Raw genomic sequence first — 13423 nt, 5'->3', positions numbered from 1 at the left:
TAAGCAAAATAAACCTTTCCTTCCTTAATTTTGGGCATCAGGTATTTTGTCCCAGGGGTGAGAAAAAAGTAACCAAGACAACATCCCAACCTTTCCTTCCTCTCTCTTTAGATGAACCATAGTGGCAGGTACAAACCAGGCTTTCTGTTTTTATTCACAGCAAAAGAATTCTTGTTGAAATCAAGAAAAGGTCTAATTCTGTTTTCACTTGAAAAAGCCAATGACTCAAGAGACAAAGTGATGAGAGAAGAAAGCTTTATTTGGTGGCAGAAAAGTGGAGAAGTGAGAGTTGTGCTGGGATGCAGCTTCTCACCCCCAGGTGTTACAGGTAGAGCACTGGAAAATGGTGAAGGAGAAAGGCTAATAAAAGGAGGAATATTCATGAATTTGGGGGAAATAGATGGAAATCTTCAAAAAATGATGGTGCCACCCTTTTGGCTCCTGTTATGGTATGGTGTTCCCCATCATAGAGGCTGGGAGGTGTCTTTAGCCTTGAGATGGGGAAGAGAGATTAGGCAAGTCAAGGACCAGTTAGCCCCATATTATAGTGCTGGACAAAACATTTCTGGAAATGATTAACACATCTACAGACAATACCGAGTAGAATTTGACCCAAAAGTTAAGGGCACAAGTGAGACAGACACAATATAAAGACAGAGATGCCAAGCCTTTTCATCTTTTTCATGTCACCTATTGGACATCTGCAGGCCCAAGTGAAGAGTCAGTGTTTTCAGAAAAAGTGGCCTTCCAGCATCTGTAAAGTAACCCAGGCAGCTGCAGTTGCCCTAACGCACATGGTAGAGGTGTTACCTACAGCAAAGCTAGTGGGAGCCTAATAATGCATTGCTTAGCTGTGTGACCTCCAAAATTAGTATTTTTAAGTCAGTTAAAATCAAATGAAACTAGACGGTTTATTTAGGTTATTCCTTGGTAACATTTTCGTCTGAGCTATTCCAAGATCTTGAGCTCCCCAAAGAATCAAAAGCTTTGAAAATCCGACAGCAACTCATACACCTGAAACATCTCCTTAGTGGTCTTGCTGTCTGAAATTACTGTATTTCTTCTTCCTCCTCTTTTACTAATCTCCTTTTAACCCAGACCGGGGGAATGTTTCAGTAGAGTAACACATCTGCTAGAGATCTGGGCCAAACTTCTAAAAGGACTATTCCTCATACCCAAGCACTGTGGTTTCGTCAACTCCTCCTAGGCTTTTTATTGCTTATATTTTGTCACTGGTATTTTGAAAAGCATAGCATCCCTGTTGCTCAATCTTTGGTGTTTTTTTTTTGGGGGGGTCCTACTTTCTTAGCCTTACTTCTTTTCCATTTTTATAATTTGATGGTTTCCCAGATTGGCAAGTGTTTGCTGAGTGTCTTCTGTGTCCTGGGAGCTGAAGAAAACAAACATAAATCCTTGCCCTTGGAGACATCAGGTAGAGTGGAGATACAAGGTAAACTGAGATTTGCTCTCAAGGTAGAGGATGGATTTTATCTGTAACCAACTTTTCCCAGTACACAATGCCTTTCTGAAACCCTCACATTGTGAAAGGCTGGCTGTTTATCCCCTCTTCTGGCTTAGTCTTTCCTGAGATATTGCAGTTGCTAATTTAAATGTTATAACCAGTCTGGATGCAACAGTAAGTTTCAACAACATCCTCCTGGGCTTTCCCAACCTGTATTCTGACCCAGGTTAAAATGATTTTTTGGTTTGTGTCATTAACAGATTTTTCAAAATGTTAAGACAATATTAAGGTATGGGTCTACAAAAGTACATTTATAATCTTTTGGGCAATTATTATCTTAGTATCTACTAAGAGCAAAGCAGAAAGCCAGCAGCGATGCAGGATTAGTTGTGTAGTCCTCTGCCCTCTATCTTCTCCTTTGCTGGGAGAAGCCCAGCTACAGGCTTTACCAACTTGTGCTCACTTTGCTCTGCCCTTCTAGGTAGCAGTTCCTGGGCCTCAGCATCTTTCTCTTCCCTTCTCTCCCCTCTCCCTCCAGAACTCTGGAAAATAACCACAGTATGATGTGCAGTTAGCAGCTCTGCTTTAGAAAGGGTTTTCTCTATGAAGTCCATCTGTAAGTAGTGGAGGTAAGATGCTTTGGTAAAGAAATCCATTTGCTTTTCTCATCCCAAGACTCTTGAAACAGTGTAAGAATATTATTTTCTAATCCTTGATGAGCTTTCATGTGGCCTCCTAGAGAGCCAGTGAGCCGTTCCCTTTGTACTACTGTAGAAGATGCACTCAGCCCGGCGGTGGTGGTGCAGCACTATATGAATGAGGCCTTGTCTTCTTTACACATTTACAAAGACATGTTTGTTCTCACAACCAACCAACAATCCGCTTCCACCTTTCTATCCCTCTTTGTCTCCTGATCTAATTATACCTGTGAGGTACACACTCAGATAAGCTTGGCAAACAGGAGTGGAACAGAGATTCAACTAATTCCCACAGACAGAGGATATTGTTTACATGTATCACCTATTTTGTGTATTCTTCATACCATATAAAGACTTGACAAGCAACCCCAGGACTATTTACTTCTGCCTGAGTGCTGCAGAATCTTTCCATGATTCCATTCCTGTGGTGATGACAGGGGACTGCACACACTTGCAGAGAGTGTCTAAAACTATACCAGGGGGATCAGTGAATAGGGCAGATTGTGATGAGCGTTTGCATTTTATTTCCTCTTGAAAATAACCCCTAGCTCCCTACCCTTAACACAAGCCTTTTGAAATGACAGTGATATTGAGGCCAAATCAATATCTGCGCTCAACTTGGAGTTCTTCTCTGGTGTGGATGCAAAGATTGTTGCATTTGTTTGTCTGGGTCAGTGTCACTGTCATGTTGTCCAGGTGAATCAGTCAGCGTGGGTTTCCTTCTGAGGGAGCCTCCTCCTAAGCTCACTGATGACCTCATGTGTTCGTTTCCTGCTGAGGCAGGATCACTTGTGCTGGTCCGTGGTTCAGATGACTCTATGGACAGAGGCTCCTGTGCGCTAGCTGCCCACAGTTCCTTTCCAGATGTAGAGAACGAGTAGTGTGGCTGAGGTCAGACCTGCAGAAGGAGATCAGATGGACTCTCATCATCTTGGTTTTCTGAAGAGATGGATGTGACTGCTTTTAGATTTTAACAGTTAAACAGCAATCTCTGGAGGAAGCTCAGCTGAGCACATTGTGATTCTGTCAGATCACAAGCTTATGGGCCGGGTTTGTTTCCCTATCTGTGAAATGGTCAGACCATGATCGCTCAGGAGCCTGGGCTCTGTGATCCTGATGCTCACTATGGAGACGCACACCCCTGTGTGCATACATGCTTACATCTCAGAGGGGCTCTGTATCCTCAGTGTTCTTTCCAAAGGCTATTATGGACTTGTTTAGTTAATGTTTTTTTTTTTTTTTAAACCCCAGAAAGTTACAATGCTCTTGTTGTCTTAAAAGCCAAGAAATCAATTTATGTCAGGCTTGAGTTCTGAATTATCTCAGTCCCCTTCCTACAGTGGTGGTTCCTAGGAAGCATGTACACTTGACTAGGGGCTGGAAGATGGGAAGAAATGTGAGCTAGAATTCAGGAAAGCAGGCTCCAGACCAAACTTGGGCACTAAGTCCATGCTCCTTGAGCAGTAGACACCAAGGTGACCTTTCTAACTGGAGAGATGCTGTCTCCAGTTATAAACTGCTTGTGAATTCTTGGACCAATCCCAGCTGTGGGAGTGAGGGAGTGTGGGAAGTGGGGAGTCAGAGGTAGGCCTTCCCAGTCTAATAAAATGCTGTTTTCCCAGATATCTGGTTTAAAAGTCACATCCTCTTAAAAGATGACTAACGTAGTATTTAGGGGTTAAACATATTTTGAGGTGGGGCAAGGATCCTAAGTAGATCTCTAGATAGTGAGACGTTTGTGTAGTCTTTGCTCAGATCCTGGGGCTGTGAGGCCATGAGCCTGCTGAACTTCAGAAGGAGCTCTATGTTTGCTCAGAAGCAAGTTGTTCATGTTCCCTAGAACTCCTTGAGACAAATTACTCTTTTCTTGTCCACAGGATATTTTAAGAAAAATTATTTCAAAGTGCTATAATGTAAAAATGAATGTAGTTACTATCTGTTTCATGACAGACTTTGCTGCACAAAGAATGCCTGCAAACCTTTGTGAAGTCAGTAGAGTCAGGCTTTGAACTTAAAATTCAGCATAAATATATACCAATTTAACAAATGCATTTGTGACCAATATAATTCAAATGCAGTAGAAAAACTACAGCTAATAAGAGGAAAAATTGTGGAATTAATTGCTGTAGATCACAGACCTTCAATACCCTGGCCTGATCCAAAGGTATTAGCCCTCTAAGAAGAAATATGCCAGGTATATTTGAGTGGATTGGTAGTTCTGGGAAACAATCTCGATACCTAACTGTATTCTGTGCTATAAAAAGGATTCAGAACTGCAAAAGGCTATCAAGGAATAATTTTCTGCTGGTATTAACAGCAAGTACAAGATCTATAAAATGAGAAACTGTGGCTGGAAAATCCGCAAAACTAACCTTCCTCAGACGGATGTCTTAACTTGGCATTCCTGAGCCCCCACACTGCCAAGTGGCCACAAGGTCTTTATTGGTCAGGAGGAAGTGGGAGCATTCATTACAAGCACAGTTTTGGGGAAGACTATTTCAGTCATCAAATACATTTGATTTTTTCTTGCAATCAATAAGTTGATTGTGAGGAATGACAACTCCATGGAAAATAGGATTTTGCATATCTGTGCTATTTGGAAAAATGCTTTGCTTTGATTTAATTGACTCTCTAGGAAAGGCAGGAGAGAATAGCCGAGAACCTAGACCTTCTATTTTTCCTCCTCCATCATCTTGATGCTTTCACAGACAACAAAGAGCCCCTTTCCTAAAAAGTCAGTAACTCTTGCTCTAACCGAATTATGTCTCCATTGAAAGAGTGTGTCAGTTAATTCCTTTCCTTTGAAATGCAAAGTTATGACCAAACACAGGTGTCAAGTATTCCAATATCTCCCCTACCTTCCTGCTTCTTATTTCTAAAATACCAGTTTTTTTTTTCTATAAGCAAAATACATGGGAATGTTCTTTTCAAAAATGCCCTCCCATACCACCTGAATGGTTTCCAGGTTATATCAAGACCTATATAACCACTTGCCCATAAATCCTTTAACACAGAACCAACGGAGTGGTGACACAGAATACAACTGGTGATGTGGTGCAAGTCCAAACCGTGGGGTACCACAGGTGCAGTGGCCCAGCCGGGCCCCAGAGGCAAGCGTCTGCCTCCACCAGTGCACTGTGAAAGGGTAGTGGCTACCTTGGATTGCTGTCTGGCTCCAGCAGCTCGAGGGTGCAGAGGGAGGTCATGAATTTCAGTCTGCTGTTTAGCAAAGTTCACAAATACCTGGAGGGAAAAGAGCAAGAGTAAACTGATCTCTCCCGAAAAACAGCTCTCTACACCCACCTACCCATTTGGCTCTGTTTCTTCCCAGTCAGTGTACAGTCTTATTGGGGTAGGTTGTGTCCTGCCCAGGGGAGAAAGCCTACCCAAACCCCAGTGCCTGGGCGCGGCTTGCTGCTTAGACTCTCCAGCTAAGCCAAAGGAGTTCCTGCTGGAGGAGTCACAGGCCTTTGGACACAAGACGCTGGGGTGAACAAGGCAAGGGGGATTCAGCTAACACCATCCAAAAAAGAGGGAGAAAAAAGGTATTTGATCTCTTTTCTGTTCCTCATTCAGTGTGCTCTGTGGCCACAATTCCTGCCTAGGGAGTCCAGTGTGTCCTTCGCCTGCTTCAGGCTGGCACAAAATCGCAGATGAACAGTGATGAGGGAAATAAGCCAGACACAGAAAGCTAGCCATCATATGTTTCTTATATGAGAAACAAAAAATAATTAAAGAGTAAAATAAAGGAGAGATTGTAAGAAACAGGGAATCAGACCTTTTGGAAAAGGAAAAAGGGCCAAGGGGAGAGGAGATAAAGGGATTGAAAATGATCAAGAATATATATATATATCAGCTCCCCAAAATGAATGTAAGTATTCAGTACTGCAAACATACACTAATAAAAAAAAGAAGGTGCAGGTGAGCCAGCTCCTCAAGGAGTAGAGGGAGACTTGCCTGTTTCTACTGCTTTCTTTTTTTTTTTTTTTTTTTTCGGTTTTTCTCCGGTACCGGGAACCAAACTCACAACCTTGCGCATGCCAGGCAGGCGCTTTTGCTGCTGAGCTAAATCCCCAGCCCTCTACTGCTTTATTGAACTGTCTTTAAGGATGTTTTTGAAAAAAAAAAAAAAAAAAAAAAAAAGAATACATTAAATAAAAGACCTCCTTTAGAAAAAACCCAAATGTCCATTGATGAATGAATGGATGGATAAGCAAAATATGACATACACATGCAATGGAATATTATTCAGCCTTATAAAGGAAGCAAATCCTCACACATGCTATGCTATGGATGAAGACTTGAGGACATTATGTTAAGTGAAATAAGCCAGTCACAAAACAACAAATAAAGGATTCCACTTCTATGAGGTACCCAGAATAGTTAGTTTCACAGAGACAGAGAATATAATGGTGGCTGCCAGAGGCTGGGGTGGGTGAGGAGAAGAAAATGGAAAATGGGATGTAGCTGTCTAACAGACACAGTATCACTTTTGCAAAATGAAGAGTTCTAGAGACAGATGGTGGCAACATTGTGAGTGCCATCAACACCCCTAAACTAATACGCTTAAGAGGGGTTAGGATGGTAAATTTTATATATTTGCATTAAAAATATACATGATACACATGGTTACCAAAACTCATCAAACTGAACAGTTAAAATAGGCATGACTACTGTATATAAATTATGCATTAATAAAGTTGATTTGAAAAGAAAAGAAGGCACCACCACAAACCAACAAGAATGAAGTAACATGTAAGTGGGTAATGATATAAAAAATAGTCTGCTGATTACTAAAACATCATTAGAATACAATTTGTGATGTACCAGGCTTTATCCTAATGGACAGAGGGACAAGACTGCAGAGTGTGAAAAATCAAGACTGTCATTCCTGCTTCTGGTGTCAGTCGTGCCCCACTGGCCATTCTGGTGCAGCTGCTGTGCCTCCTGCTCTGCACTGGGGCCTGGGATGGACTTGCCTGGTCCAGCGTGGTCTGTGTGACCGAGTACTCCTCGATGAGCAGGCTGTCCTTGTGGGAGATGAGCAGCTGGAAGATCCTGGCCAGGGAGGAGGAGGAGACCTGGAACTGGAGCATGTTGTAGTGCCTCTCCCGCTGCACACTGCCTGGAAAGTTCCCTTGGAAGAACTGCTCCACTAGGTTTAGGTCAGGGAGGAGGTCGTCCTTTGGGGACTTGATTTTCATTGTGACAATGTAGCCATCTCCAAACCTAGGGGTGCACAGGGTAGTACAGGTCTGCAAATTGGAGGTCTCAGGCAATCTCAGATAGTGACTAGAATCATCAGGCATACTGGGAATTAAAGGTCCATCCCATTGACCATGTGTGCATGCTGAAGACTAGGGGAAAAAATGTGATAGTCTTTGGAGAAAATGTTTGGTCCCAGTTTTTAGAGGTCTAAGTGTCTGTGGTAAAGTGGGACAGATATATTTGATGAAATTAGGGTGGTTGTAGCCCCTTGTGGAGATCCCAGCTCCACCTATGAAGATGCATGGCCAGTGCAGACTGAGTGTGCCAAGAGCTAACTGGCCTTCCTGTGACTGGCCAGGGCACAGCAAAGGCTTGGTAAAACAGCATTTCACTGTGGAAGCTTCCAGAAGCAAATGGGGCTATCAGGGCCAGGGCTCTAGTGCTTCCCTCCTCCCTTCACCAGATTTGCTGGTAACTCTCATGTGGAAGATGGATGGTCCATCAGAGGCTGCGCATGGTCAGCTGGTGACCACACATGGCTGTCAGGGTGTCATGTGTCATGTATAACTTACTGCAGTGCTCCTCCCATAGGGCTGGATTGTAGTTCAGGCATAGAGCACTTGCCTAGCATGGACATGGTCATGGGTTCAAAAAGTCTCCTTCATGATCTAGAGCTCTTCTCTCCAGTAAGGCCCCTTTCACTTTCAGCTCCAGGAAACTGACCATCCTTCTATACAGGGACATACTTCCTCACCTTCTCTATCATAGAGATAATTGAGGAATGAGAGGAAAGGACAGGGGAACATCCTCCTGCAGGTGGGCATCAGGAGTAGTTGACACAAGTCTGGTGATATCACCTGCTGATGTTCCCATAGACTGTGTCATCTCCAAGCTCCAGTTTCTCAAGAAATCAGGGTCAAATGCCCAACTGCCAAATATAGCTAATCTATTAGAACTTTTTCTCAATCATTTATCTTCCCTGGTGCAGGTGAAGAATGGTGTTTTCTCTGCAATATACTATGGACCATCAAAATTAAGCATCTCAGCATAGATAAGGTGAATTCTGTGGTGTCCCTTCCACCAAATAGCCTAATTTATATTCTGGGCTTTTAATAAGTGTGACAGTGAAGACAGGAGACAGCGAAGGGTGTGCCCCCTCCTTCTGCTTACTTGTACTTGAGGTGCTGAATGGTACCCAGGCACTGAAAGGCACCCTTCACCATGATGGCCAGCCGGGTACACAGTGCCTCACATTCTTCCATGCTGTGGGGCAGGAGAGAGGAGGTGAGGCAGTGGGGAGGAACTCCCATCCGCTGTCCCCACCCTGGGCATCCCTTGCCTGTGGGAAGTGAGGACCACAGCTCTTCCTTCTCTGATGAGGCTCACAATAGTGTTCCACAGCATGCGGCGTGCCTGGGGGTCCATCCCTGTGGTGGGCTCATCCTGTGGGGTGGGAAAGAGTTGGGGGGTGGGCTTGGAGGTGGCCATTTTTAGTCAGTACATCCTCCCTGGGCTGACACCCTCTGAGCAGCTCTGGTCTCTAAGAAGAATAATCTGACCCACAGGTACAGTACATAGCTGGACAAGATAGGGAGGAGGTAAATCAGAATAAAGAAACAGTGCACACCTTCAGATTAATTTCAGCCTGTGAGTGGATTAAGGCTGATGAAGGCAATGGTAGAATTATCCTTAAAAAGGAAACAAACAAAAAACCCTCAAGTACATATTGGTTGGGAGGCAGGGAGAAAACCCAGGTAGCTTTATGTGACACTTGCTTATATAAGCCTCCAACTTCATGGGAAAGGAAGGGGCCTGGTCCCCATGGGGAAGGAACCTGGTCCAGCTTAGGTCACTGTAGCCTTTGATCCAGGCCAATGTTTCTGTCCACTTTGGACCCCACACAGTCCTCCTCAGGTCGTACTAATATTGGAGTTCCCCAAAGTAGGGTGAGCTTCCCCTTGGTGAGCTTGTGAACCCCCAGGAGACTCTCCAGGGACTCACAGACCTTGCTGTGACTTGTTTCCCTCAAGAATGGTGCATCTAACACTGGGCTAATTTGCTCAAAGAGTCATACAGGGAGCAATCCAGACCAAAGCAAACTGCTGCACTTTCTAAAGCTGCTGACCCAGAACATATTGTCCTGAACCCAGAGAGGCAGACATGGGTGAGCTTTTAGGGCGGGTTGTCCCTGAAGTTTGCAGTGCCCTCACCAGCAGCATCAGCGGTGGGCAGCCAATGAGCGCTATGGCCGTGGAGAGTTTCCGCTTGTTGCCACCGCTGTAGGTGCCCGCCAGGCGGTCGGCATACAGAGACAGTCCCAGGCTCTGAATACCCCAGTTTGCAACCTAGGGAAGAGAAAGAGATCCCATTTGGCAAAGATGAAGAAGCCAACACCACAGACCTCCACTATTCAAAGCTGTGGATTCCCAGCTCTCACCCCTTCAGGATGACAGGTCCAGTTAGGCTAAAGCAGAGCCACCCACTGGCTCTTGTCCTCTGGTACACGCTTCAGCACCAGTCTCCTCTCCACTCTATACTTTTGTTACAGTGTGGCCTACTCAGCTCAGCACCCATTGAGTGCAGCCCCCTGGGAAATGGCCTTCAGCCTTACAAATGGCAAGTCAGCCTTTCTCATCCAGTTCCTGGGATATGGCTAAGAGTGGAAGAGGAAGAGTTTGAGGGTCTCCTTGAGAAGCTGAAGGGTCGAGACTTGGGCAGAGGCACATGTAAACTCTTGGGCACTCCATGCACCTACTCTGAGCCATGCACTGTATGAGGCCATTGCCTCTGTATACACCAGTGGGATGACAGACGATAGAAATAAGTAAAATGACAGAGAGTAACAGTGCTTTGAGGGAACTTGACAGGGAACTGTGATAGAGAATAGTGGAGGGGTGAGGGTTATGTGCATGCACACTCACACACAGAAGAAACTAGCAGGTCCCTGGAGGTGCTTCCCTGAGACTTGCCGTCTGCAGTTGTACACTGCCTAGAATGTTCACCCCCTAGATATCTACATGGCTTACTTGCTTCATTTAGGTTTTCATTCCCAAGTCGCCTCTTCTGTGAGGCTTTCCTTGCTACCTAACAGTGCAAATGCCAGCCCAACAATTCTTCCCAGCTTAGTTCTTCCCCTCAGGCCTTTACACACTCTAACACCGGATTTTTTTCTTATATATCTATTGTGTGTCCCTTCCACTAGAATATAAACTCCATTTTAAACTTTTGGTTGGGACACAGCTTCCCAATTCCCATTCTTCTTAGAAGAATGTTTAAGAATAAAAATAATGCAAAGAATAAAAGAAAAGAATATGCCCTCCCTCAGTTTTTTTCTACTACTTCTGAGAGTAAGTCATGGCCTGTACCTTTCAAATACCTCAGTGCATATTTCCCAAAACAGTAATTCCGTATGCTCTTACACAATCCCGTTTCAGTTATCAGCGATGGTCAATTTAAAATTGCACTGCTTTACTGTTCAGAGTTCAGTTTTGTGAATTGGCCCAATAATGCCCTTCATATCATTTTTTCCCTTCAGCACAAAGATTCAGACCACCGTCTGTTATTCAGCCATTATGTTTGTTTAGTCTCCTGTGATCAGAAACATTTTCATGGTTTGCTCTTTGTCTTTATGACTTTGGTAGTTTTAAAGAATATAGGCCCTCGTTTTTTATTTTTTTAAACAGAATGTTCCTTCTTTGGAGTTTGATGTTTCCTCCTGATAAGATTCAGGTTACACATTTTCAGCCAGCATTCTATACGTGTGAAATTGTGTCTTCAAAACGTAACATGTCTGGGGACATGAGATGTCCACTTGCTCTTACAGATGACAATAATTTTAACTACTCCGTTAAGATGTTGTCTAATTTTTCCATTGTAAATTTGTCTCCCTCTTGCAACCAAGAAGCAATTTGTGAAGGTGTTCTTTTAAAAGCCATAAAATATCTTGCTCCTCATCAAAAATTTCCCCTTCGTTTATTATCCTTTAAGGATTTTTGTGCAATCCAGTCTTTGTATGGTCATTACAAAGTGATTTTTCAATTTCGGAACTCCTTCACAGTAATTATTTGGCTCTCAGCACTTGAGTGCAAGCAAGCCCTTCTCTCCTACTTATCTATTTAACAGTATGGACTTATAAATTCCTACTTTCCTCTAATAGGAAAAGTTTTGTCACCTATCATCATATTTAAGTGTTTTGATATTCAAATTATTCCCTGTTTTGCCAATGGGAGCCCCTTCAAGATGTCTCTTAGGTTCTTATGACATGCCTCATCATTCACTAAAAGGACTTACTTTCTGGCACAATAGATGTTCTAACCTTGGAATTTGTCACTTACGTAAAGAATTATATTTCCCTGTAATGGGGAATGATACAGAGACTAAATTCTGGGCAGTAGGTATGAATGTTGCTAATGGGATATTTTTGCTTCTTGTTCCTTTCAAAGGACAGATATACACATAAAAATGCACATACATATGCATGCATATGCACAGTACACATTAGCACATTTATATGCATACACAACATATGCATATAAGTATTTCATGAATTCATGGTGATATCTCCAAATCTAATGCTTCCCCCCTCTGTATGATTATGATACCTATTTGAAACAAAACTGAGTTTGTTTCAGTTTATATTCAGTGTTAGGTTTTTCTTTTGTTTTTATTTTTACCCCCTTTTCATTCTTATTGATGTTTTATTTTTGACTATGTAGAACATTAACATGTTTCCAAAATTAACACTATATAAAAAGATACCCCCAGAAGCTGGGTGTAGTGGCACAAGCCTGTAATTCCAGCACTTGGGAGGCTGAGGCAGGAGGATTGCTGCAAGTTTGAGGACAACCTGGGCTACAAAGTGAGCTCAAGGCTAGCCTGAACTGCATAGCGAGACCTTGTCTCAAACAGACCAAAAAAAAGAAAAGTTAAATAAAAAATAAAAATAAAAAGATACCCTCAGAGAAATGTTATTCTCCAAATTTTCTTTTATTCCAATTCCCTCTTATTCATTACTAAATTCACTATTTTCTGGTTTATCCTTCTTATGTTCTATTCATAAAGGTAAGCAGATATATGCATGATTTCATATTTTTCCTACTTTTCCACATAAAATGTAGCATTCTACATGCTCTCTTTTGAACTTTTAAAAAAATTTAACAATGTTGGAAATAACTCTATATCAGCTCACAGAGGTATTTCTTATACTTATGGCTGCATAAAATTTTATTGCATATACATACCATAAATCACTCAACCAATTTACTATCCAGGATAATATGCAGGATTTTGCAGTTACAATGCAATGAATAACTTTGTGTGTATCCATGTCTTAAACTTGGAATGAGCATCTTCAGGTTAAATTCCTGGAAGTGTGATTACTGTGTTAAAAGATAGTGCTATACATCATCTTTTTAGAGATGAGGACAGGAATTTACTTTTTTGCCTGGTTTATTCACTGCTATATCCCTGGCTTCTAGAACAGCACTTGGTACGCAGTAGATGCTACTGTGCATTTGTTAGAATGAATGAGCTGACTGTGTGCTGTTGTAGTTTCCCGCATCTAAATGAACACATTCAGGAAGCAGGCTTATGATTTATCAAACTCTTAAGCAACTACAACAAATCATTGTTTTACCCTTTCAATTTCTGCTGCTGGAACACCCCGAAGCCGGGCATAAAGGTAAAGATGTTCTCGGCCTGTGAGCAGGTCATCTATTGCATCAAACTGAGGACAGTAGCCCATTCTTTGATGAACATCAGAAATATCGGTTAAAATACTGCAAGAAAAAAAAGTAATTGGTGAGTTTCCTTCATAGAGGGAGTGACTAGAGAGCTGTGACTGGAGAGATTTCTCCCATTGGAATAAGGAAGCTGCCTCTGTCCTTTCCCACTTTGCTTTAGAAATACACACCACTTTTGGAAAGTGAAGCAGAGAGTCTTTGGTTAGAGACATGAGCATCAGGATTCTAGCTTTGAATTTAGCCAGAGCCTTTAAATTTCCAGTGTCTAAAATTAGCTGAATACTTATTCCTCACAAGTCAACTTTGGCTTGAAT

General features: G+C 42.7%; 1 protein-coding gene across 1 annotated transcript in view; it reads right to left on the bottom strand.

Annotated features, from left to right (window-relative positions):
• Positions 1-238: 238 nt before the first annotated feature.
• Abca4 (ATP-binding cassette, sub-family A (ABC1), member 4) overlaps positions 239-13423 on the bottom strand; it is a 126605-nt gene continuing 113420 nt past the window's right edge. The window contains exons 44-50 of the mRNA XM_005385003.2: positions 13004-13145; positions 9579-9713; positions 8708-8811; positions 8539-8631; positions 7140-7389; positions 5317-5403; positions 239-3058 (exon numbers count right to left, since the gene is read on the bottom strand). Coding sequence (XP_005385060.1) covers positions 3053-3058; positions 5317-5403; positions 7140-7389; positions 8539-8631; positions 8708-8811; positions 9579-9713; positions 13004-13145 — 817 coding nt within the window. The 3' untranslated portion in view covers positions 239-3052. The remainder of the gene's footprint in view (positions 3059-5316; positions 5404-7139; positions 7390-8538; positions 8632-8707; positions 8812-9578; positions 9714-13003; positions 13146-13423) is intronic.

This window comes from Chinchilla lanigera, unplaced genomic scaffold, assembly GCF_000276665.1.
Source record: "Chinchilla lanigera isolate Chin_1 unplaced genomic scaffold, ChiLan1.0 scaffold00022, whole genome shotgun sequence".
In the NCBI taxonomy this organism is placed as follows: Eukaryota; Metazoa; Chordata; class Mammalia; order Rodentia; family Chinchillidae; genus Chinchilla; species Chinchilla lanigera.
Note: the sequence above shows the minus strand (reverse complement) of the source record. Positions and strands in the feature narration are given on the sequence as shown.